The 26,496-nt window shown below is 34.7% G+C and overlaps 2 protein-coding genes across 2 annotated transcripts in view; one reads left to right on the top strand and one right to left on the bottom strand.

Moving 5' to 3' along the window:
• Positions 1-26,496, top strand: part of LOC106645908 (RYamide receptor) — a 75,309-nt gene that overhangs the window by 47,589 nt on the left and 1,224 nt on the right. The window contains exons 3-4 of the mRNA XM_089590965.1: positions 15,069-15,137; positions 15,503-15,737. Of these exons, the coding sequence (XP_089447091.1) occupies positions 15,069-15,137; positions 15,503-15,737 (304 nt within the window). The remainder of the gene's footprint in view (positions 1-15,068; positions 15,138-15,502; positions 15,738-26,496) is intronic.
• On the bottom strand, positions 1,571-14,081 carry LOC149374868 (lipase member H-A-like). Its single transcript, XM_089591606.1, has 5 exons — positions 14,024-14,081; positions 4,067-4,309; positions 2,331-2,531; positions 1,994-2,153; positions 1,571-1,715 (listed from the first exon to the last, which is right to left on the bottom strand). Exons 1-5 carry the CDS (start codon positions 14,079-14,081, stop codon positions 1,571-1,573), a joined length of 807 nt encoding a protein of 268 aa, XP_089447732.1.

Raw genomic sequence — 26,496 nt, 5'->3', positions numbered from 1 at the left:
AAATTTTTTTTTTTTTTTTATTAATCAAAGAGTATGAAATCCATAATAGTAGTGCGATTTTAATCCTGTATACTTTTTAAAAGTACATTTAAATTATTACTCAATCAAAGGCTTGATAAAAATTATACTTTTTTAAAGTGACCTGCATGTAGTAAAAACCAACTTTAACAGTAGAAATGAAAAATGAAAGTTAAGAAGTGTGCATTTGAAACATAAATTGTACAGGTAGATTCAGTTTTTATGTTATCGTTTCTTAAAGGCGTGGTTTTGATAATTTACACGTAACAGAGAAGTAAATTGGACGACTCATACTTTCGTAAGATATTTTTCGAACGATTTCAGTTACTTTTTAAAGTATTTATTTATGTGTAAGACTACAATCATTCAATTGAATCATTAGAATCGTGTCATAATAGCATAAAAATGAAGTATTTCATTACATCATAATACAAGCATTTTCCTGTATTTTATTTATTTAGAGGTGAAGTAAAATGAGACGTAAATACCAACATAAAAATTGGCTAACTCAAATGTGAAACTTTAGAAAATCTCATGATACGTAAATAAATAAATGAATAAACACATAAGACATGTATACATGTAAAAAGTAAAAACAATGACAACAAAAACATAGAAATTTGCGGTATTAAAAAAATTATGTAGTAATAGTGCCAAGGAATACTAAATATGTTTTTTCAGAGTACAAATACATTTTCTACATAACTACCATACCTTTTTTTCATTTTCAAATCTAGAGTTAGACCTTACGTCAGTGCTTTTTTTTTATACCATGACACTAATGTAATTCTATGTCTGGAACTCCCTAAAAAAAACATTTTTATGGATTAAATACCTAAAAATTTGGACTGCAAAATTATTACGAAAAATAGGATAGATATGGCCAAAAAAAGAGGGGACAGGAGGCTTAAGTACCTGTTAAATTTTTACAACTATATAATAATATAAATGACTGAAAAGATACTCTGCTTTTTTCGAAGGATACTTTTTTTATTGAGTGCGGATAACTAAACACTTACGTACAAATATATTTTACGTAATGATAGACACAGATGCATAGAACACAAATATGGTGTATGCTATTCATTCACATTCACATTTACATTATACTTGCTAACTGAAACTTTGTAACAGATCATGTATAACACTATTGTAGTTTTTTATGTAAGCCTTTTTTATTGAAATTTTTGTCTAGTTTACTCATATCTAAGCACGTGGATATAGTTTTAAAATATCGATTACTACTTTACACACTTAACGAGACGAATATGTGTTTAGAAACTTAAAATAAACAAATATGTATATTAAAAACTAATATTATAAGCCACATTATCTTGCAGTAAATGACTATAATCTTTTATAGAATATAACTAAAATAAACATTTTTGGTAAACAACAAAGTTTTTTTAGCTGTGTTAGGGTATAGTATCATAGTATCATAGACATACAGAAGCATGTGTATACTACACAATAAATTAAGATAGATATAGTATTATTGAAAGTAGATATTTTATAAAATTGATTGACTTTAAATTATTTTTAGTCACATAGATCATATTAAATGATTTTTATTTTTTTTTGCGCCTTCTTTATATACCACACTACTCAAATCTTTTCGGAAAATCGATGACATGGCGCCTTCCGTTCCCATTCCAAAAGGAGCTTCACTTCCAGTTGTCAGATAGAATGAACCGTTCCTGAAATCAAAATTTTTTATTTAAATTTGATACTGATACTTTAGTTATTCTTATAAATGTAACAAAATGATTGGTAGAAAAAAAATGCAACGCTTGATCTCACATGACATGACAAGTGTAACTAACATTAAAATCCATCAACTATTTGGTCACATCAAGAAGAAAATGAATTCATAAACTGTATTGTTAATGTAAGAGACAATTAATAAACGGTTTATGAATACAATTTCACAACAAAATCAGTTAAACAAAGATAGTTGTAGAGACGTGGAACTAACGTGTTTGTTGGTGTCGCATACCCCATAGGCGCTGTCATCCTGTCATCGCAAACTCCGTTTAGAAATTTACCGTAAGATTTACAACTTGAACCGATGAAAGCCTTCTCATTTTCCAAAGATTCCGCGTAATAAACCCAGGACCGTTGATGGCTGCAATAATCTGTAACAATTGAGAAAGCTATTTTTATTCTATTGATTTTGTATGTGCGTGGACTTAGAACAAAAATATTTTATTCGCGTTACAAAAACGTAGTTTGTGGGCGTGTCGGTGATATGAATGAAAAAAAACGTAGCTGTGAAAAAAAGAGGAGTATACGAAAAGATAATAAATACAAGCCTTCTGGACTGGAAAGTTCATAACTAGTGGGACAGCCGGGCTGAACACGTTTTCCGCTGTTGGGGTAAAAACTCGCTGAGCCAGATGTGCGGCTTATTCCATAAAACCCTGCATCTGTGTGAATTATGTCAACGAACTTTGCGTCACTCGATTTGAGATGTGCCTCGAGAAAATTGAAAAATGGCCCAGCGGGATCCAAACCTAAAGATATTTTAATGAAAATGCAGAGAATTCCGCGGAAAAGTGATGAGTGATATTTTTTCATTGCAAAGTGCATTTGGTATTGTATTTTTATATGCCCTTAAAAAGATGCGCTTTAAAATTTTGTAGGATTTCACGATTTTGGTACAAAACATGACAAAAATAAACACAACAATCAATCATAACCATGTGTAATTGATAAGAAAAATTTTAGAGTATTACTTTAAAATTTACCAATGGTGTATATGTAAGTTGTATTAACTACATTATATGTAACATTTTTTGTAAAAATATAATTTAAACTACATTCTGTAATTTTTTTCTCATCACGACATTTATGTCTGCAAAAATCATAAAATATTTTCAAAAGTGTTTGATATCCAAGGTTAAATCTGAAAATGTGGATACCAAAATCAATAATAAATTGAAGCTGTTTTTGCAATCTGATGCTCCAAAACAAAGTTATAAGCGAAATTTAAAGAAAAAATTTGGTTGATTTTCACTATTCGTTTAGTAACAAAAAAATCTGGCACGTTTATGCCCCAAAACTATTTTACCATCTATTCTGATCACAATACAAAGCGATTCCATTAATTTTTGTCGTAGTCGCAGAAAACTCCTTATTATATGCTTTATCTACCCGTCTATGATTAAAAAATGTTGAAACAATAACCCTCTACTTCCAAAGGTCTTATACACTCAATGACTGTGAATAAAAAAGTTAAATTTATTACCAAATTGATCATAAGTAAGCAAAAAGTTTTACATCAAAACAAAGAAGGCACTTATATTTCGTTTTTATGATTTTCCTAAAGTAGCAATTACAAACCCAATCGTAAAATTTATCAATTACATTATGAAAAATTTTTTTTTTTTTCAAAAATCAGTGTCTAGCAAAATGCCTAAAAGAGTCTACATCCATAATTTAAGAACTTTTAACCCTCGTGGGCCACAGTAAAGTGGTATTATTTGATAAATTGATTATTTATTTATAGTAATTGTATTAAACATATTACTTTGCCAGAAAACAAGTGCCTTGCAAATCGTTTCCATGGTTCTTATAGATTATATTTGCAAATCCAAAGAGCAAATTAATCAACGATAGTGTACAGTACAGGATAACCAATTTTTTTCTTTTAACACGAATGAACAAATAATTAGTTGATTAATTTATTATATAATCTAAGATTGAGCTCAAAAGGTTTGTTTGATGTTCTGTGCTGAACATTGATTATTTATTCATGGTACTTATTAAATACACTATATTGTATTACATTCATTAAAAATTCATTATATCATAGATGAAAAATAAAAAAATCAGGAATCTTGTTACACATTTAATTATATTATGGTATATAAACCATATGAAACACTGGATTTATAAGGCCATGGAAACTTTTGAAACGATTTAAATTTTCGAGCTAAGCTGACAGAGAGAGTAAAAAGATATAATATACAGGCAACGAAAAATAAAAGAATCTGGAGATATTGTAAAAATCAGCGCGTAAAAGTTTTCTAAACAGCATGAAACTTACCGGTAATCCTGGGAAGCTCAAAAGTAGTATGACGACCCACGTAACCAGCAACTTGTGCTCCCATGGAATGCCCGACCAAGTGAATACTTTCCAAGGGTAGGCCCTGATCGATCAGCTCATCGATGGTGCCGGCAAGAGCCTTACCCACTGCCTCGGCATTTTTTACGACGCTCGGGTAATTTTTCCCTGCTATCAAACTCCAGTCTACCGCGATCACGTTGTGGTCCCCTCGCTTCAAATATGCTATGATATGGGGGCAGACGTATTTTAATGTACACGTAAAAAACCTAGATAGTTGTTGTTTTTTTTTAAGAATAAATTAAAATATTTGTAAGGAAAGCCTACATGTTGGTAATTGTTTCATGTTTCAATGCGTTCTTATTGGTATAATAAAAGTAAAACGATGATAATTTTGGCTAAAATTACGACATTTTAGAAATAATATTTGGATGAACTAGGGAATGTTATTTTTGATGAGGTAAACATTGATGTCGCTCTTATTCACCTTGTTAGGTATGCCTAGCGACACATAGTAGCCAAGTATGGTACTGAGATAACCAGATGATTGGAATGAAACCATCATTACAAACTACTTTAAAATAACAAAAAGACAAAATAAAAGGCTTTTCACAGGAGAGAAAAAAGTGTTTTTAAATGCTTGAGTCTACAATAACAATGTGGAGTTAGTTTTTTCCGTTGTCTCATGATCATATTTAAAGAAAACAACGAGGAAACCTGCACTCGTTAGGTTATGTTTTCGTAAACAGCAGCGTCAGAAACGATTACTGATAGTCACTGACCGTCTTGAAGAGCTGCAGCTCCGAATGTTTACGAAAACGTAACCTAACGAGTGCAGGTTTATTCGTTGTTTTCTTTTAATATGATCATGAGACAACCGAAAAAACTAACTCCACATTGTTATTGTAGACTCAAGTACTTAAAAACACTTTTTTCTCTTCTGTGAAAAGCCTTTTATTTTTTTATTTTAAAGTGGTTTGTACTGATGGTTTCATTCCAATCACCTGGTTATCTCAGTACCAAATTTGGCCACTACGTGTCGCTAGGCACATCTAACAAGGCGAATAGTCTTAGACCATACATTTTTTTATTGAAAAATTGACTATTTAAGACTATTTCACACAAATGACAAATTTCCTATAAGAGGATGATGAATATCCTTTTATTTAAAAAGCTTTAGTTAGGATAAAATTTATTATGTCTGTAAATCATGATTGTAGATACGACTACATCTCGAAAAGTGTAGATGTATGCCTAAATAATAATGTACTAAAGAACGTAAATAGATTTAGTTTTTAAATCTATGTTTAATCAAATGCTCAAAATCCTGACCATAGTGTAAGGAAATTGCTGTTAAACTTTCCTAAGGATACTTCGTGCTACATACAATGTTCTGACGAGTAAGTGAGTTCATCAGAGTATCGATCCATCCCTAATTGAGCTCAAGCGTCAATCATTTATCCAACTTTCTTAATATGTCCTACCTTTTTGTTGAAGTCTTGATTACTCGAGTAGATTGTTTACATTGGCGATATTGAGCATACAACTTAAATTATTTAAACTTTGTCTTTAATTTTCTTACACTTTATTTCATTGAAATTAATGTTTTGATATATCATTGATCAAAGCTTTAAGCTCTTGAATAAAATTATAATTTATTTAAATCTTGTAAGGACAGTAAATTTTTCCAATCTATAAAGATATTGTTCTTCAATATCATGGTAAAATACACAAAAAAATATGCTCAAATTTCTGTCTTTTTTACGTTACAAAGGCGTACGTATGTCCTAGCAGTTAACAATGCAGTTTTATCCACTTTGTTAAATATTTCTTATTTTTGTTCATAATAAACTAATTTGATGTAATTATTTTACACTCACCTTAAGTAGGTATTGATCAACTGAAATTTTATCAAAATTTGGCTGACAATACTCTATACTCTACGCAAAATTTAAAAAAAATTTATTTAATTAGTTTCTCAGCTTAAAGGAACCTGCAGATAATTAAAGTAGTCAACCATCTTAATCCATCAAAATTTTCTGTATCTTGATGATCTTATTAAAAATAATTATTTCAGTTTATATAATACTAATATAATGATCAGATTTGGGCAAAGTCGTATATATATTACTTGAAAAAAAGAAATACTATTTTATCAAAAAACAAAACTGTTTTATTAATTAAATAAAAGTTTTTGAAAAATAAAATAATGTATTACTTGAAATTTTAATTACAGTATTTGAAATTATTTTAACAAATACTGATATTGTTTTAATTTAAATATTTCAAATACATTAAAAAAAACTTCAAAATCTAAGTACTTTATTTCAAATAAAATGTTTGAAGTACAAAAACTTGAAATACAATTCTATTTGGTCGATGGATTTCCAATAATGTATTTGAACTAGAAATGTATTTGATAAAAGTATTGTTAGTTATTTAATCATATACCAATATATTTTAAATAATTTACTTCAAATACTATTGTACTTCAAATTTTTTATTTGAAATACTTAATCAATTAATTTTATTTCAAATATTTTATATTAAATACTTGACTAAATACATTTACATTAAATAATGTAACGAAAATAATTGAGTCAAATACAAGTATAATTTTCTAACGTGTTTAAATTGAAAACATATCTATAACAATTCGCGTTACTATGAAATCCAGAGTATACATTTTTGGTCTTATTCTAAGGCCATACCTTAACATTGTAACGTTGGTTAACTAAAAATTACCAACAATTTTTCCCCTGCTCATTCCCTAGGAATGTTGTTTTGAAAGCACTTGAGCAAAGACCAACGTGCATCTGAAAAGAGGTGAATCACCTGCAAGTTACCGAGACCTGCAGTACAATGATGATTTATGTACATGCACGCTGGCCTTTGCTAACCGGAAATGCAAAATAAAATATTTTTCTACTACCGTAGATACAAAAGTTTAACTGGGAACAAAGTAGCAAACAACTACATTACATATTAACTATAACAAATCTGGTACACAACGTTGGTAACCTTCAAGGGATTACCCGATTTTTACCATTCAAGTTCGCAAGCTCATGATTTACACAGTAACCCTTTTTGCATCGCATTAATAATTTCATAAACATACTGCAATAGTCTAATTTGTAATCTAGTTGATTGTTAATACTTTTTCCCAAATGTAAAGGAAAACGGAAAGTAACCCTTCCCCTTTTCTTGACTCAGAGAGAGAGTCCGTACGCCTTCCTCCAATAGGGGCAACAGAGTTTCTGATTCCCTAGGGTACCACGAGACGACTTCCTCTCCAACTACTAGCAGCAGAAAAACATGTTGACTAAAATTCTACCAAAATTTCGTATTATTTTTGTAACATTATAAACATTCAAACTACCGGTAAAACAAATTATGTTAAATCGCGACAGGCAAAGCACTATTATTCTCATCATTATTCTAACAACTGCTATTCTTATTATCATTATCACAATTATCACAATTATTATTATTATTATTATTATTATTATTATTATTATTATTATTATCATAACTACCACCACTAATATTAAAATTACAAGTTATTACGGCAGTAGCCACCGTTTTGGCGTTTAAGTAGTAGTATTAATTAATAAATCACCAACCGTTTATTCACCCGAGCATCAATCGAATTATTAAACGATTTTCACCGCTCTTTTTGCAACGAGTTTAGTTGAGCAAACGACCGGTGTTTAGCATTAGTAAATATTAATAATATTCTGTTTTAATTTTAAGGTTAAATCATATTGAAATCCTGTCAACTTCGTATGTAAAAGGGAAAGGAAGGGCATGAGCAAGTGAATCTCCTTCCCTTCTCTTAGCGCAAAGAGGAGAGTGAACCAGATGTGGAAAGTGCCAATTTCTGAGTGGCTAAACTAGAGCACCTCTAGCCAATTGGGTTTTCGGCTATTGTTATTTTTGCAAGATTTTCCCCCTGCAAGCTCTCCTGCGTTGTTATCGAACCAGCGCGTGACTGAGGTCCACTACTCCTTATAAAAAGGCCTGGAGGCCCCGGAAAAGCCAGTTAATTTTTGTTTTTAACCCTCAAACGGTCGACTGAATAGTTAGAGTCCGCCTCTACTATCACTAAGTCCTCCACGAGCGCGTAACATAAAAAATACTTTACTCACCTTGGCTCGTACTGGTTTGCCGTCTACTTCAGTTTATATTTAAATAAAAGTAAGTGTGAAAGTTATAATTTTCTAGTATTCTTTCTTTTCCGTTTGTTTCGGCCGGGTCCATAACTAAAGTTGCTTACACGCGCACCAATATCCGCCGCGATATTGGTAACCGTGGACTCTTGAAAATTATTAAGGTTGTTTACGCGCGCACCAATATCCGCTACGGTATTGGTACTCATGGACCCTTGAAAATTGTTGAGTTTGTTTTACGAACACGCCACTATCCGCCACGGTAGTGGTACCATTGGAGCAAGAACTAACTGGATTAAAGCGAAAATCAGTACTCGCGATGGTATTAATACATCCGAGCCTGGTCGCGAGAAACAAAACTTCTTCCCGTAACGGTGCTGGTATCGTCTAAATCGCGGACGAGCTGCCCTTTGGTACACCGCTATGGATAAAATCGACTAACTTTAGGCGCACCACGAGCAAGTTAAGTGCATCGGAATATTTCTTGCATAGTAGTCGCTTCAAGTTGTGTTAAAACAATCGTAGCTCCTTTGCAAATATCGTGTCGTTAGTTAGAACTGTCCCTTTAGCTCCGTGTCCCATTAACGTGCCCAGCGTGTGTCCCGAGTTATTAAGCGAAAGCTTAGACTCGAATAGCACGTCGCGCCGACGTAACAACATAATATATAATGTTTTAAAGCAAAATCAGCATCTGAAACAATGTATTTCAAATAATAATGCATTTAATACAATTTATTTGAGAGAAAGTATTTGAACTACTTTCTATTTAAATATTCTACTTGATATTTATTGTATTTAAATACAAATGCGTATATAATACAAAAGTATTTGATGTTTTTGTTTGCAATAAAATATTTTAAATACTATAATCTAAGAAAAAAAAAATATTCTTTTCAATAATTTTCAATGATTGAAAGATTTTATTTTGAACAAAATATTTCTTTAAGTATTTTATTTCAACTACTATTTTAAATATATAACTGTAAATACAGTATTTAGTTCAGATATTTAATTTAAATAAAGTAATTAAGTATTGGGATAACTTGAATTAAAGCTGTATTTTAACTCTGTCAAATACTTTCCATCTCTAATAATAATAATAATAATAATAATAATAATAATAATAATAATAATGATAATAATGATAACAATAATAATATTAATAATCACATCAATACTAATGATAATACTTATGATTATTTGGAACATTAAACATTTAAAAAGTTAGAAAAACTGACTTGAATAAAATATTTTAGAACACATCGGCGCCTGGCACAAGGACTTAAGTATACATGGTTAGATGGAAAACCGTACAGCTCAATGCGCTTGAACAAAGAACCGTACACTCTGGCGCGTTTGAATGAAAAATCGTATATAGTTCACCCAAGGCTCAGTGGTTAGCGTGGTAGTCGGACAGATAACACTGATTTAGGATTTAATTCGAAGATTTGATTGCCGGTACATACCATCAGATTTTTTTCTGAGCTGTGTGCAATAGCAAGTGTATCCAAAGATTGTTGGCGTATTAAAAAAAGGGTGCTTACACTGAGAGAAAAATATAATAAAAATTACTGTGATAAAATGGTAATCTGGTGTCATTCCTTTGTATAGGACTTTTTACTGTGGCCAACTTAATTTTTAACGTTTTGGACAGTAATTTTGATTGTACAAACAGTAAAAATCACTATACTTACAACAAAAATTACTGTTCTAAACACTAAAAATTATTGTTCCAATAGTAAAAAGTCTCTAGACAACCGTACACTACCAGATTACCATTCTATCACAGTAATTTTTATTATAGTTTTCTCTCAGTGTTCAAACGAATGTTTTTTTCATCTTGAAACAACTTATAAAAAAATAATGTACATTTAAAATATAACCAAAGCTTATGCTACTTCGCTAGAAAAGGATTTATGACGTACTTTGCGAAAAGCCACAAGTGAGTGATACAAATTTTTATTCTACGGAACATTAAAAATTTTTTTTTTTAATTCTCATAGAAAATAAAGTACGTAAGGTGACAGGATGAGAAGCTTTTTTTTAAATACTAATATTTTTTCTTTGAAAATTAAGTATTTTTTTGGTTCAAAATAGTTTCAGCTTTATATAATTTATTGTTACTAAACAGACAGTTGAGCTTCTACCCTTAAAAGATGTAATGCCTGTATTATGTTATAAAAATATTTGATGTTATGCATTGTATAATACTCTTTCTGACAATACTTAAAATTATACCTAAGTTTTATTTCTGTTCAAATACAATTTTTCAGGATATCATGATTTTTCTAGCAAAACTCAGTGTTTTTTAAGTTTTTCATTTGGTATTTAAAGATCTTTATATTTTCTGCAATAATTTTTCTTTACCTAGTTATCATACGTTTCAAGCTATTGAGTCTCTTAAGATCACAAGATTGAAAAAAAATTTTTTTCTCATCTCATGTGCTTTGTTAGCCTTTTAAATATTAAGGCAGTAACTCTCGATACTCCTATTGTGCTTCCCATTTTGATAAAATTTTGCTCACCCACAGATATTACTCTGAAAATGACTCGGTTTCAATTTGGTAAACCAACACAGCATGAAAAAAAATTTGTGAATGACATGCTTAACGAGAATATTTATGGGAAATTGCAGTATAGTTTAATTTTCAAAGAAACTATATGGTTCATATTTGAAAGAAAATCGGCATATCAAAAACTAGATACACGTGTAATTAAGATGTACTTTACTTACTTCAAAATTTATTAGAGGCTGTGAGACAAGTAAGAAATAAATGTCTGTCGAAAATAATGATTTTTTTTTTCTATTTGTAAGTATACTCATCTCTATTTTACCAACGCGTACTGAGATTATTACCTTGACCACACGGTATCAGTAGGAAAAATATAAAATTCGTCAGTTAAACGGAATTGAAATAACTCGTCACAAAAAAATGTATATTTTTTTTTTTTTTTTTTAAAGTTGACAGAGAATTTTAATTTAAAATAAAAAAAATGTACAGTTGTTGGTATTTTTAATTTTTCTTCTTTTATCATAAAATCACCTTCCAAAATTTTTTGCCTTAAACTTGCAGAAAGCTCAGTAGATATCTCTTACTGTACTCTATGTGATGAAATTATTTTGAAGCAGATTAAAAATTATTACAACAATTTTTAAAATTATTTCTTAAAATCAGGTTTTATTATTAAAATTTTCATTTTAGGCTACAATAAAAACATTTCGGTGTGATCTTGGCATTTAAAATCTACTATCGAAAGGATTTCACGGCTAACTTGAGACTTGGAACTTTTCAGACTTTAAGAAAAGTCGAAGAATCATGAAAAGAGTTCACTAAGTTTACGTATGATTTTTAAAACGATATTAAAAGGCATTTCCAAATGAAAGTTTCTTCCATTATAGCCAAATTCTATGATGAATATTTTCGAAAGGAAGATGGTCTGACACTTATTAAAAAAAAATTGAATAGACCAAGCAAAAAACAATTTTAAGAAGAAAAGTCTTTTTGAATATCGACAATGTAGAGAATGGGATATATATTAAATCTACCTTATACAACATCGAATTCAATGGCGTTGAAAACATCTTATTGATCTCACTCGTGTTACCTCATTTTTTTTGAAAATTTGACAGGCATTGTTCTTGAATCCAGAAGTGAATTATTATTTGCAAGAGAATATGAAGAAAATTGTTTTGCATCAAAGAAATTTTTGAACTTACTATGTTTATTTAACTACTAAGCGCTAATATCACTGGCAATTGTGAATTTTATAAATATTAATACACGAAATCAATGAATATTGTGTAACGAATGTAAAATTATCAATAAGTATTTTTTTTTTCTATTGCACTTACCCGTAGTAACGGTAATAACCTCTTTGCTTTTGACACTTCCTGTATATCCATGTATGTAAATTACTGTCGGTTTTTTCAAATCCATTCGCGTAACAAGGTTTCTAGCTTCGAGAAGAGGTGCATCGATGCACTGCTCTGAATTATTCCTGTGATTTTGAAATATTATTACATAACTCGTATTTTTTAGGTATCATACTATTACATTGAGTACAACTAAATACCTGTATTTAAAAGACAAATTTTTTCAATGGGCCATTGTAAGAAATAAAATAATAACAAATCATTTACCTTGTATACAACCTTAAAAAAATGTCCATATTATAAACTTCCATAAACGGCATTACTGCAGCTGCGAAAAGTAAAGTACAAGTCCATGTACGATAAATTAAAAAAAAATTGTATGCTTCTGTCATTTTTTTATACAATTTGTGTTTATAAGGTTAATATAACTTCATTAATTAAATGCTGTTAATGACACTACATTTTAAAAATATTCAAATTCATGAGATTCATATGTATACAAGATTAAGCTTTTTCATTATCTGATGGGGTGCTTGTAGGTTGCACGCCAACGCGATATTAGCATGACATGAAATATCATGCCTGCAAAGTTACCAACAACTGGAATAAAAAGTGAAGCAGCCTCATAAAAACGACAGTGGATTGGCAGCACTATTTTCGATATACCGGCGATTTTCGTCGTAAAAAAAAAAATTCTTGGCTAAAAATCGTAGCTAACTCACTAATGAAAAAACTTATTAGTTCTCGTGAAAACAAATTTTTATGAAACTTTTAAACTTGGTTGACCCTCTGAGCGCAAATTTTATGTATTACTAACTTTACGAGATATTAAAATTTTTTGCTTTCAAGTTTCTTTAAAAACTTATTTAATAATATTAGTTTCCATGCAAAAAAAAAAGTTCTTGACGTTTATACGCTTTTAATAAGCGTAAGAATGATGGACGTCAGAAACGCCAGCTTTGCCGAGTATTGACGGAGGTTGGAGCTAGACTTGATGCCTTGGCAGGCAAATAAAGCAAATAGCAATTGAAACTTACGCTTGAAAAAAAAGTTTGATTCGTTATTTTTTAACATTGAAAAATTAAGGAGCAACTTTTAAGAGCTGACCTTTTTAAAATTTTAAAATATTTGCCTGTTTGTTAATTTGAAACGAAATATTTCGTATTTTGTACTATAAAATCAATACTTTTACGTACACTCTTGGCTGATGATTTTTAATCACTTTAATGTTTTACTTGATGTTTGTATATTTTTACAGTGAATAACTAAACTACAAACTAAATTTTCAGCCATAATTGTTTTTTTTTTTTATTTTTAACTGTGAATCACTTCTGATTCAGTAATCAAATAATTTTCAAAAATTGACAATAATATAATCTATTCCTCAAAGAATAAATTAAGTGCATACAAAAATAACATTTTGTGTTTTTTTTCCAAGCCTTATTTATTCAAGTTAGTCCTTTTAAATATAAAAAAACTAAAGACTCATTACTAACGGCAACAGCATTTGGTTCTTTTGATTTTAATTCTTTGTCTAAACGAATAACTGTATTAAATCTTAAATAAAATAATATTGGTAAAATTTTCTAAATCCTTTTTTCTCAAATCCTCAATAAATTATCATTTAAAAGTGCAAAAATTGAGATCGATTATCCTACAAAACCTAATACTTGGAAAAGTAAAAGGAAAAGGTTATTTATCCATATATATCTATCCTAACAAATTATCTAAGTATTAAAAAAAAAAAAAAAAAAAAAAAAAAAAAAAAAAAAAAAAAAAAAAAAAAAAAAAAAAAAAAGGAAGAAAAAATGTCCACTTTCCTCGTTGAACCTTTCAATTCGGATCAGAAGTACGTGCTCTCGTTCTTGATTAAAGAGATAAATCAAAAATACTCACCCTCCCCAGGGTTTTCAGCCAATAGGGCAATAACTGGTAGCAAAAGTGACAATATCATGGTTGCCCGTCACTCGGTACTTCGGACATGCGAATGAAATATTTCAGGCATGCCCAAAATAAATACATCCATCAGTCGCGGCTTAATCGCGTTTACTTTCCGCAGCCCATTTCTACACCATATGACCGCAACGATGCACGCGAATGTGTGCATGTACGTGTACTCTTTGCTAGAAATTTATGACTTTTTGTGTTACGAAGCGGCAATCGACGTTCCCCACCTCGGTACTCAGTAAAGCGGAACTATCACTACCCCACGCGACAAGATGATAAAGGAAAGGGCACGATAGTGTTGACGCACAAAGGGGAAGTCGGAGAATAGTGAAAAATGATTTGGGGATCGCCAAACTCGACTGTGTAGAATAAAAAAAAAAAACTTTTTTTTTTTTTTTTTTTTTTCGTGGATTGAGTAAAATTCACAGCAGCATGGTCTATATAATACGATTCAGTAGCACAATCGTATTCATATAGATAAGAAAAAAAAAAACGTAAGGTTGTTCATTTGGTGTTTGTAAAAGTAGGCATTTCGAAATAATTTAACAGTAGGTCTATTCCTCGTAAATGTGCGAGTGAAATTCATTTGAATGAATAATGCAAAAAAACTAGCTTTATCTAAAAATTTACTACGTTGCCTCGAAGTTATATCAGGAGTTTTTTTTTTTTAGAATTTAACTATTACGGTGGAAGATACACCGAAAACCTGAGTTGATAGAAAATACCGGTTTTAAACGGTACGTTGCAAATTTTAATTTGAGGATAAAAAAATTTCCTCGTGCGCTTAAAAGTTTGAAAAATGATGACACAAAAATCAGTCGCAACACTGACAAACTAATTTTATGCTTTAATTTTCTTTTATCTGTACAGTCCAACTTTCCTACATGATTTTTCTTCTTGCCTTAAACTCATGAATTAAAACTTTAAAATAATCACTTGGTTGTCAAACAATCAAAGCCTCAGATGTTTTCGCTAACTTATTTTTCACTTTCAGATGATACAGATGATGTTAGCTGTTGTACTTGTCTTCTCGTTATGCTGGTTACCCTTTAATATACTCAATGTAAGCATTTAGACATTCAACTAAAGCTTTATTTTTTACAAAATACCCATGGAAATTCTTATAAGAATCTATAAATTCCAATTTTGACTATAAAATTTACTTTGTTGTAAAAAACAAAATTTCTGACCCTAAATTTTTGTGAAAGTATAATCTATTAATGCAATGATGTTTTATAAACAATAATTTATAATAATACCATGACTTTAACTTGAGTTGAAAAAAAGTAATTATGCTGAAGATATTTTTAGTCAATAATGTCCATATTTTTTGTTGCATCATTTACCATAAGCAAGTACATACACATTTTTGTTTAGTTTATTCATAAGAAAGCCAGATCTGCAGTTGCTAATAACAATATTTTACAGTATCTGATGGACAAAAATATTGGAGGGATAATGCATTGGGATGGTCTGTCGTACACTTGGGTCGTTCTTCATTGGCTGTCAATGTCTCATTCGTGCTACAATCCGATTATCTACTGCTGGATGAACGCGCGTTTTCGGGCAGGCTTTCAAGCTGTACTGCTACGGTTGCCACTGATAAAGCGACTCTACCGGATCAACGAGTGTAACATCAGCACCATGGGCATGGCACAAACAGGTATACACAACAATTTCTGTTTGTTCGTTTTCTCAAGAAAATCGTTTTGACATTTACCCGTTTCAAAGTCAAACCGCAAAACCATCAATGTCATCCATACTTTATTTTTGTTTAAAAAATGCATGCGTAGAACACTGTTGGGCATTTACAGTTATAAACTTACATTACCTCAGTGGTGTTGTACTCAATTTTTCTCTTCCCACTGCATGACATTGAAACTTTCGTTTAAGTATAGTATAAAAGGAGTATCTCAAGTGGCAAGAAAGCTTATCCGTCAGATGGTGTGGTTGTGCCTAAGTAAAAATGGCAAATGGGAGGAGGGGCAAAAGCGGGTAATCCGTTTAAGCAAAGCAAAGTGAGTAAGCACCACGATAAAGGGTATAATATACCTTGTTTGATTATTAAAATGATATAATTTTAGTCTAAAATCAGTCATCGACAGCTTATAAGACTTGTTTATTAAAATAGAGATGTACTCAGATATAAATGACTATTAAATCGGAAGCTCTAATAGCCTCAAATAATTAGAAAATTATCAACGATATAATATAAAGTGTATTCGTTTTTGACCGATCACAAACTGTGGTTGGCTCGTTGGCTGTGGTAGCTGCAACGGGCTTTTCAAATGAGGTGAAGGGGCTGTAGGGGATATATTAAGGTGTTGTGAGGGCTTTACCGAAGGCTTGTTGGGCTAAAATAACAGATACATTAAACGAATTTTATCTTGCTATGTGAGCTTACCATTCGCCCTACCTAAATACCTGTATAATATAGAAAGATTAAATGGGTAATTCTTTTACAAACCGAACGCAATTCTGACCGACCCATTTTTGATTTGACTAAAACTTTTTTTACGAATTCTACATTGGAAAAAAGATGTTCGAGGATTTTTTTTTTCTTTTTTATAAATAATAAGGGTTGAAAATTTGAGATTTTGGTGATTTTTGCTTGAAGACTAATTTTCAAAAATCTATGACTCCAGTTCATTTCAAGCTAGAGAAAACTTTTTTTTTCATTTTGGAGGTAAGTCTGAATTTTAAGAAAAAAATAAATCCAAAAAAATTTATAAAAAACTTCAAATTGTTATAAAAAATGTAAATTTAATTTTAATGAAACCCATCACTTAGCGTGTTTTAAGTACAACCATCGTATTCTACGTCTAATTTTCTATTGCTTGCCATGACATTGCTTTTTCTACAAATAGAGAAACGATCATTACTATTACAAAAAATCAAATAAACTAGCGCGGTACCTGACGTCGGCGCCCCAACCATTGTTCTCTGAATTATCTCATAAATAGTATTTATAGTATGTTTTACATTTTTAATTGAACAATATTGTTTATTAACAAATAAAGTTTTATAAAAAATTGGGGAAAAATAAATAAACAATTACATTATTTCAGAGAAACAAGTAATATATTTAGATTTAAATTCACTAATAATCCACATGTACATGTTATCATCTTAATATACTAGCGTCGTTATTTATTATTATTGTAGTATTCATTTTTTACTTAAGAATTTTTACAATATTTTTTTTCATACAAAAAGAATTGCTTTGCTTCCAACTCTTGAAGTGAGATTGGAATCATACAATGATATTTTAAAATTTCTTTTATTATTAGAGCTTTTTCAAAACGTGCTGATAGTCGTTTTTCTTCTTCTTTGTACTCGACATTGGTTGAATAGCAACACGTTATACTTGGTAGAGCTTCTGCAGCCCAGTCAAATAACTTTTTTGGTGTACGAATAGGATTATTCACCCTTTGAAGACTTGCTCTAACAGCAAGTCGTTTTAGAGTTCCACTTACTCCGTCACATGGTCCTTTGCCATGTGATGTTGGGTAGGAGTGCCACTCGGCTGCCATTTTAAAATCTTCTGCATGGTGTGAAAGATTTATAAAAATTTTTTTTATTTTATACTGTCCACCTTCCCCGTCCGAATAGTACATTACGCCACTAGAGCGCCAAGTGTCACTTTGCGCCCGCGGGCGAACTTTGCGCCCGCCGACTACTTTGGGCCCGTGGGTAGAAAAGTACTTTGCGCCCTAGGGCCCAAAGTAGTCGAAGGGCGCAAAGTTCGCCCAAGGGTGCAAAGACTTGCGCTCGAGTAGCGTATATTATTTTTCTCCTTAAGGGTGCAAAGTGAGGTTATCAACTCTACATGTATAATAAAAAAATTAATTAAAGTTTATAAACCTCAAATTAGTATGCAAGTATTGCCATATATATGCTAACTCCAGTAGATATATGTTGTAAGACTGCGTACAGACGCAACGCCAATACTTTTTACAATCCATTTGAATGCGCGAGTGCGAGAGAGGCTTCGCCCCCCCGACTACAAAACATATATTAAATTGTTCGTTCTTAAAAAAAAAAAATCCATTTTCATTCTTCAAAAACTGTATATAAATATGATTTCATCCAAATTTCACAATTTAATTTCAAAAACTTATAGAATTTTGCCCCGCGACTACAAAACATAAACTGTTCGTTCTTAAAAAAATATCCATTTTTATTCTTCAAAAATTGTATATAAATATGATTTCATTCAAATTTAATAATTTAATTTTAAACACTCATTATAGAATTAAAATAATTCACAATTATACTGTTTCACATTATTATATAACTTTGAAAAACTGATACTTATATGTTTTGCACACTATTTTCATGTGCAGTGTGGGAAATTTGATTTTTGGCACTTCAAATAATGTGAAAAAAGACCATTTTATGCACACTAGTACAGAAAAAGTATGAATTATGGTGTACAAAGAATAGTGATTACTTTGCGCCCAGCGGGCAGAAAAGTTCCACTTTGGGCCCATGACGCATGCACGAAAAGTACTTTGGGCCCTCACTTTTCGCCCGATATGGAGAAATGGTAGTTTTCCTACGAGTTTGAAAAGTCTTTATTTGCGAACCGAAGGTTTGCGGCCCGAGCCGAAGGCGAGGTCCGTAACGAGGGTCGTAAAGGAGACTTTTCGAACGAGTTTCGGAAAACTGCTTTTTCGCCCGAGGAAATACCAGCCTCCCCAAACCACCCGAGGGCGGAAAAAGTATATTATTTTATTGATATATTTTAAATGAGTTTTTATAAATTTTATAAGTTGTCTTTGAAATAGATGGACAGCAACAGTATCATGACGTCAGGACTCAGATATAGAAACAAAACTTTTAATTTTTAATTCGTCTTTGTCATCTTCGTAGTAAATAAAAAATGGATGTATTGTTGCTTGATCGTTATTCCAATGCATACCTTGAACATAATTTTGTACAACAAACTTGTAGTTTTCAGAAAAATTGCTAATTACAATGCATTTATTTTTCATCAGTTTCTTTTTTTTTTGTCATTCATAAACTCTGTATGCTTATTTACTAAAATAGAATGTAGAAACAATTTACTTAAACCACTATTTAAAGATTCTAAATATTCATCTACTCTGGATATTAACGTTTGTACTGAAGTTCTTTCACTTGTTACTATTTGTAGTTGACAGTTTCAGTTAATTAATCTTCAAAATTTTTTTCCAATTGCTCGATAATATAAGTACACCAGGACACTCATTACATAATCCCAAAAAACAATTTGAAGATTGAACTTTACATAACACACGACTTACACACAATAATTTGATATCGGTTGTTGCGAATCAGCTGTAATGGATTTCAAATTGACTCCATCTATTAATTTTCATGTAATGGACAGACGCAAGCAGAATGAGTACCATTGGCGCCTGCTAATATACAATATTTTGGTCGTAAACTGTCAAACTTTGAAAAACTACATTTTACTGCTGGGTACATATCTTTAAATAATTGAAATAACTTTTGTAAGTTGTTCAAAAGTAAGCGTTTTTGTACCTGTACTCTCTGCCCATTGACTTTGACTAAAACATAGTCCTTTTTGCCTAGCATCAATTGAGTATTGTCATCAGACTGATTAAAACTAATAATAGCATTTTCATCATCTACAGTTAAAGGTGGATGAATTTTAGAACTCGGATTGCTTAAGGAGGCTCCCTCATGACAGTTCCCGAACCACGACCAGATGAATTTAATAGTTGAAAATCTATACTGAATCCAATGATATAAATGATATAACTATTTAAATCGCTTACCCTGCAAAATTTCGAGATATTATTAATTTAATGTAGCGCTTTCTAACACGTATTCTTATGCTGGAGCTCGCACATACGATAAAAACAACTTAAAAACTTAAATAAATTAACAGTTCCCGTAATAAGAGCGCACACGTTTTGTAGAAAAAAACCTCTTCTTTCGAATGACGCCTAGCAAAGTAAGTGTTACCTTGGAAAATTTCGAGATATTCTATTAAAAATTGATCAAGTCATTGTATTTCCACAGGTGAACCTATGTTTTCTTGAGTTTTTTTTTTTTTTTTTTTTTTTTTTTTTTTTGTTTGTTTGATGGAGCGAGGAGGGGAAAATCTTCATAGACACCCCAGCTAATCCGGTGGTAGTGTTGGATTCACTCGGTGTGCCTAACCTCCCCGCATGGGACAGGTCCGTGAGGACCACTCCCCTAATAGAAGACAAAAGGGCATAAGAGCAGAGAGAAGAAGGAAACTAACGGAGAATTTCGGAAGCCGACTCGCTCTCGAAGAGATGAGAGGAGGGGGCACTTACGCATCTGGGCGAAGCTCGAAAATTGGCTTGCGCCGGAATAGAGTTAGAGAAGCTTAGATTTTGTGTTATTGTATTTGTGTGTGTAGATGTGTGAATCCGCTGGGTATTGTGTGATTAGAAGCATACTTGAGCTTAGTGTAAGTGTTGTATTGGGTTGAGGCCGTAGAGGATACGGTAGATAAAAGGGTGCTCCTGAAGGGAGCGTACGAATTGAAGTCGCGTTCGTTACGTCAAGATCATGGAGAAGGAGATGATGCATCCGAAAGAAGCAGGGGATATTGAAGACCTAGAGTATATTGAGGGTCCTCGGGGTTCTGTGCTAGAGCGCAGAGACGTCTTATAAGGTCGAAGCGACCGGGTTGAAGGTTCGCGAGTGCGGCGATGGTGGGGTTTGGGTGGTCCGTGATGGAGGCGCGGATTTTAGACGCAAGGACAGGGGCTGCTTGTGTTGGAGGGACGATGTTAAACTCCTTGATAATCTGGGTATTCCTGATGTACCACGGAATGCCCAGGATCGACCTCTGTATCTTCATGAAAGGGCCCTGGATGCCCTGTAGTCAGTTTCCCTTTGCAGCGCCGCACATTGGCATTGCGTAGGTGCTAATGCTCCTGATGATGGTATTGAAGGTGCGCAGCTTGGTCTTCTCGGAGACTGCTTTGTTTTTGAAGAAGGTCTTTAGTTGTACGATGGCTCCGTATGCCTTACCGCGGGTGCTGTTGATGTGCCGAAAGTACGTGAGTCGACGGTCTAGCGTTACGCCGAGGTACTTGGCGGAGTAACTCCAGTCGATTTTTACTCCGTTGACCTTTATCTTCTGCAGTTTCTTTCTTGGATTTTTTCTGAAGACGAGCATGGCTATAGTCTTTGCCTCGTTTACGACCAGTTTCCAAAGACTATACCAGTTATGGAGAGTGACGATGTGCTCGTTTAGAAAGGTGGTGCACCGAGAGTGTTCTTTTGACGTGCAGCTGACCGCGACGTCGTCTGTGTAAACGTACGTGTTGATGTTTTCGAGCTGGGGCAGATCGTGGCAAAACATGTTAAAAAGGGTGGGTGAGAGTTTGGAGCCTTGGGGGACTCCGAAGGTTATTGGGCAGGGGTCGGAAAGAGAGTCGTCTACTTTAACGCGGATGAATCTGTCCGATAGGTAGGATTTGACGGTGCCGATGAGGTAATGCGGAAAACCTAACTGAATAAGCTTATACAGGAGGCCTTCGTGCCAAACTCTGTCGAAGGCCTGCTGTACGTCTAGAAAAGCTATCGCGGTAAAGTTTTTGTGGATGAGGCTATCGGAGAGGTCTTCGGTAACTCTCAGAAGCTGCTGTATGGCCGAATGTCTGGCTCTAAAACCGTACTGCACGTCTGAAAGGATGTTATTTTCCGTGGCGTGCTTGTTTAGGAGGGTAAGAATGACGCTTTCAGTGATTTTACTGGGCGATGAGAGTAGGCTAATGGGTCTGTGGCTCGCGGGGTTGCTGAAGGGTTTTTCCGGCTTCGGGAGGTAGATGACCGTAGCCACCTTCCACGCAATTGGAAAATAACGAAGGCGCATCATGGCGTTGGTGATGTTGCAAATCGCCGTGATGAATTTTTGAGGGAGGATTTTCAGGACGCTATTGGAGGTGCCGTCACTGCCAGGGGCTTTTCGAGTTTTTAGGGAGCGGATGATGCCTCTGATTTTGAAGGGTGTGCAGTGTTCGAAATCTGGATTGTCAAGGACCTGTTGCTGCACCGTGTGGGTGATTCGCGCGTGTTCCTGCGCTAGTTCTTCAGCGCTAAGGTTGGGAGAGCATTGATTTTGCAGCAAATCTGCAAAGATCTCTGCTTTGTCCAAATCTAGCGAGTAGAGTTTGTTCCCTTGTTGAAGGGGGGGGGAGGGAAGGCCATTTGTTACGGAGTTTTTTAACGACCTTCCAAGCATTTCTTGGGTGGGACTCTGCCTCGGCTGTGAATTTGTTGAATTCCTTGTTTCGGAATTCGGAGACTTGGGATTTGACTTCCCTTTCAAGGGAGTTGAGGTGAACTTTTAGTTCGGGGGTTCTCCGCTTTTGCCAGTGTTTCTGGACTCTTTTCTTCTCCTTGATGAGACGCAGGAGGTCACGGGGGAGTTTAAGTGTATGTTGGGGAGCTGTGGTTGTTGTGGTGGCGTCTTGTGTGCACCTGTTGAGTTCGTCTGGAAGTCTGCTATGTCGAGTTCCGTTTAGGACCTGATGGGGCGACATTTAAATGGAGAGGATTCGAGGTTATACGCAAGGTGGACCCAGTCTATGCGGCTGGTGGTAACGGGTATGGTGAGAAGGGATCTAGGGATCTCTAGGTAGACTGGGTTATGGTTGCAAGGGAGGTCTGGGGATGTTCGTGGTTCCGTAGGGATGGTCAAGTTTTTCGTCAGGACTATATCTAAGATGTCTGAGTCTTGGCCTGGTGAGCTGGGATAGTGAGTCGGTTCATTTGGAACCTCAATGTTGATGTTGAGGTTGCGCAAGTGTTTGAGGAGGGAATGACCCTTAGGATTTTCGTGTTTGCATCCCCACGAGTGGGCTTGGCGTTCAAATCACCGGCAACTATTGTAGGGATGTTGGAGTCAAACAGCAGGATTATGCATTGGAGGTTTGGATCCTCCGTTGGAGGAGAATAGAGGGAGATGATCCTGATGAAGGCAGATGAGGTGGTGTGTACTTTAACGCTGACTGCTTCGCAGTTGGCAGCGTCCGTACTTATGACTCGGTGGCAGATGCCCTTGCGTACAAGGATAACCACTCCACCATGGGATTTTTCACGTCTGTCACGTCTATGTACCGTGTAATTTGGTATGTAGAGTGTTTTTGTGTTGTCTAGGTGTGTTTCTATGATGCATGCAATGTCGATGTCTTGTGTCTGGAGTATGTGTGTCAGTTCAGTCGTTTTGTGTGTGATGCTGTTCGCGTTTTAGTTGAGTAGCGTAAAGTCTCTGTCTACCGTGCTGCTGTTCTGTTGCCCTCGAGACCGAACACTTTTTGGTCGAGGCAAGTCAGCAGGGTCATTATTGAGTGGAGGATTGTCTCGGTGGTCGGGGGTGTGTTGAGCAGAGAAGTCGGGGGAGGAGCTCCTGTTCGGAGTTGTTGAGAGGATGCCACATTCGCGTATGACATCCCCGGGCGAATGATGTTCGAGCCTTGGGCTGTTGTCCGAGGGGTGGCTCTCCCAAAAGGGGGGGAGGAGGGGTAGTGCTTTTCTTTGGAGCATGAACTCCTTTTTGGGGGATTTTCGGACAACCCCGATAGAAGGCGCGGTGCTCACCATTGCAGTTTGCACAGCGAGGGGTGACTTGGTCTTTGTCCTTTTTTGGACAGGTTGCGGTAACGTGGTTTAAACTGCAGAAACCACAGACGAAGGCGGCGTGGCAGTAGGCTGCCGTGTGATTGAACTTTTGGCAGCGACGGCATTGAGGTACATCACTCGATTTGCGCTTCTGTTCCACTCTGACAGAAGTACCCCCGAGTGACCTGAGGTTATAGATGTCGTTGGATTTGGCATCCAACGCATCTAGGTACACGGTAACCAGGGACTAGGTCCGTTCACCCTAGACTCGACGGGCGGATGGTACTTTTTCCTGGATCCTCTCCAGGATCTCTGCTTCCATATAGCCGATGTTGATTCCACGGATGACAACTATCATTTCACGATCCTCGTGAAGCTGATGGGTGGTAAACTCGACCTTTTTCTTGTCAATGGACGATTCGTCGAAAGCTGTCGACGTTCTCGGGGTACACGCGAGTGCCTTCAGAGGTCGTAATGGCACGGCGGACACGGATGTTCTCCGCTATGAGGGCTTTGTTAATCCTGGGCCATAATTTTTGGTCCAAGATTGTGATCGGTGGAGGTGCATTCTTTTTGGGGGCGCTGTTTGCTTCCTCCAAGTCATGTTGAGCATGGTCTTCAAGATGACCGTCGAAGGCGTTTTTCCCTGTCTAGGGAGAGCTGAGTAGTCGCACCTGATTTGGGGATTTCTCTATCCCCATTTCGGAGAAAGTGTTTGCGGAATCGTCCGCGTTGAGGTCGCGCGTGCGCCGTTTTTTCGGGGGTGGCTTCGTATTTGGGGAGTTGGCCGAGGTATTGTTTACCTTATTTGGTAGCGGGGGGAATTTCCGGGTTTCCAGAGAGGAAGAGTTAAGAAGATTTAAGGGGTCGCGATTTAGAGATGACGGTACTACAAGACCCGGGCCTTTTGGTAGCGGAGTTTTCGCTGTGCGGGGTGACTTTGCAGAGAGTGCTGCAATGGTCGCGTCTTTCTCCTCGTTGGAGAGTTTTAAAGAATTAATCATCTGGATGGAATTTTCCAGCTGAACTGAGTACTCACTCACTATTTTTTCCAGGTACTCGATCCGTTGTTTCTGGCTCTCGAGTTCCTTGGCAATTTCGGGCGGTACTGTTGTAGCCCGAGAGAGTAGGCTGCGCTCCTGCTGGAGGTTGCGTCGGTTGACGCGGGGATTCCGGCTATTATGCTCGAGGGATTGCTGATCCTCTGGCCGGCTATGTGTCAAGGCTGACATTGGGGGGAGCTGTGCACTTATGTCACTTGCACTAGCACTTGCACAGTCACTTACACTATTAGGCGCTAACATCTCGGAAGATGAGTCCGATTCTTTCAACAGCGCGTTGAAAGATTTAGTCACACTGACGTTAAATTGTGGATTATCCACAGTCTTCATGGTTTTGCTGTGCCCTAATGAAGGGCTAGCCAATTGGGCCACCTTTGAGGGCGGCGTGTACGCGGGTGTAAGATTTAGCGGAAACACAGTCACGCGGCTCGACTAAGTCGCGTTTACGGAAAGAGAAAGAGGTAGCCCTGAAAAGGGCCGTTTAGAGAGAACTCAAGTCTGAATAAGAGCGATGCGTAACGGGCGTGCGCAGAAAGCGTGTGTTCGGTACGAGCGCTTGAGCGAGACTGTGTTCTCTTGCGTCAGTGATGCGAACTATACTTGAGTTTGCGAGCAAATTTGTGACCTACGACGTGGGTTGGCATTTCTGCACGAGGGAGCCTCCTTAAAATATCTTTCTCTGTAGCAATATTTTTTGCAACAGTAATCATATGGTGAGTAGCAGTTGAAAAAGCAAACTCTGTTTTTTTGTAAGACCGATGTCTAAAAATGGTTAAAATTATAATTTTTTGAGCGCAATCGTCAGTAGTATTGAAACTTTCTTGCAAAGTTGTTACAATCGTAAAATCTTCGTCATCATCATCGCTATCATTATCTAGACCACCGTTACTAACATTAAAAACTTATTCGACATGGTTCTCGGACATGGGTGGTATTAATGACGCTATGACATTGTCACTATACAACTCCAGGTCTTTCTTATTGCCCTTTTTCAATATTTACACACAGTTTTGATAAAATATTTCGACTACATGCTCTGACAGGTTCAATTGTTTCAACAGTTGGTCACAAGACAAGCAGGACAGGTAAATAGATCTGCTGAACTCTCGTTAAAGAAAAATTTGCTGTTGGATGTTACTTACCATTGTAATCCCTGTATATTGCAAAAAAATAATATTGTATTTTTAAAAAATAGAATGTTATTCGTGCATACACAGTAGATTCAAGTCTTTTAAGACCAAATGCTTCACGCTCCACTTATAATTTTTTTTTAGTATTTCTTAATTCGATAAGTATAAATGTGTTTCATGAAATTTAGAATCGAAACAGAGAACTTTAGCTGAGGTGTCTGGTTCTGTGTGCATCGGTGTATGGATGTGTAGATGTGTAATTATTTGACTTCGGTTTTATCTATTTCGCAAAAACTATTTTCTTCGAAAAATTAGTTTTTAGCCTTTTCTTGTCGTTTTAAAACATTTTATGCTGAAGAATCTGAAAGATCGTTGAATTTCACACAAAAATGATTTTTAAAACTATAGTTTACAAAAATATATGTAGACTTTTATGGGTGCATATGAGATTACGTATATTATTGATTATATTTCATGATTCCCTTAATGGCTTTTCATAAACCTTGACCTATTTTTTTATTAATTTATAGATACCTAAGACAACTAAAAAAAAAGCTTTGGTTTCATTGATTGTTTTTCTATTATTTTGATCTAATCAATTTATAAAAAATTTTTT

This window comes from Copidosoma floridanum, unplaced genomic scaffold (genome assembly GCF_036245765.1).
Source record: "Copidosoma floridanum isolate Cflo_tuat_1 unplaced genomic scaffold, Cflo_Japanese_pri ptg000013l, whole genome shotgun sequence".
NCBI classification, from domain to species: domain Eukaryota; kingdom Metazoa; phylum Arthropoda; class Insecta; order Hymenoptera; family Encyrtidae; genus Copidosoma; species Copidosoma floridanum.
Note: the sequence above shows the minus strand (reverse complement) of the source record. Positions and strands in the feature narration are given on the sequence as shown.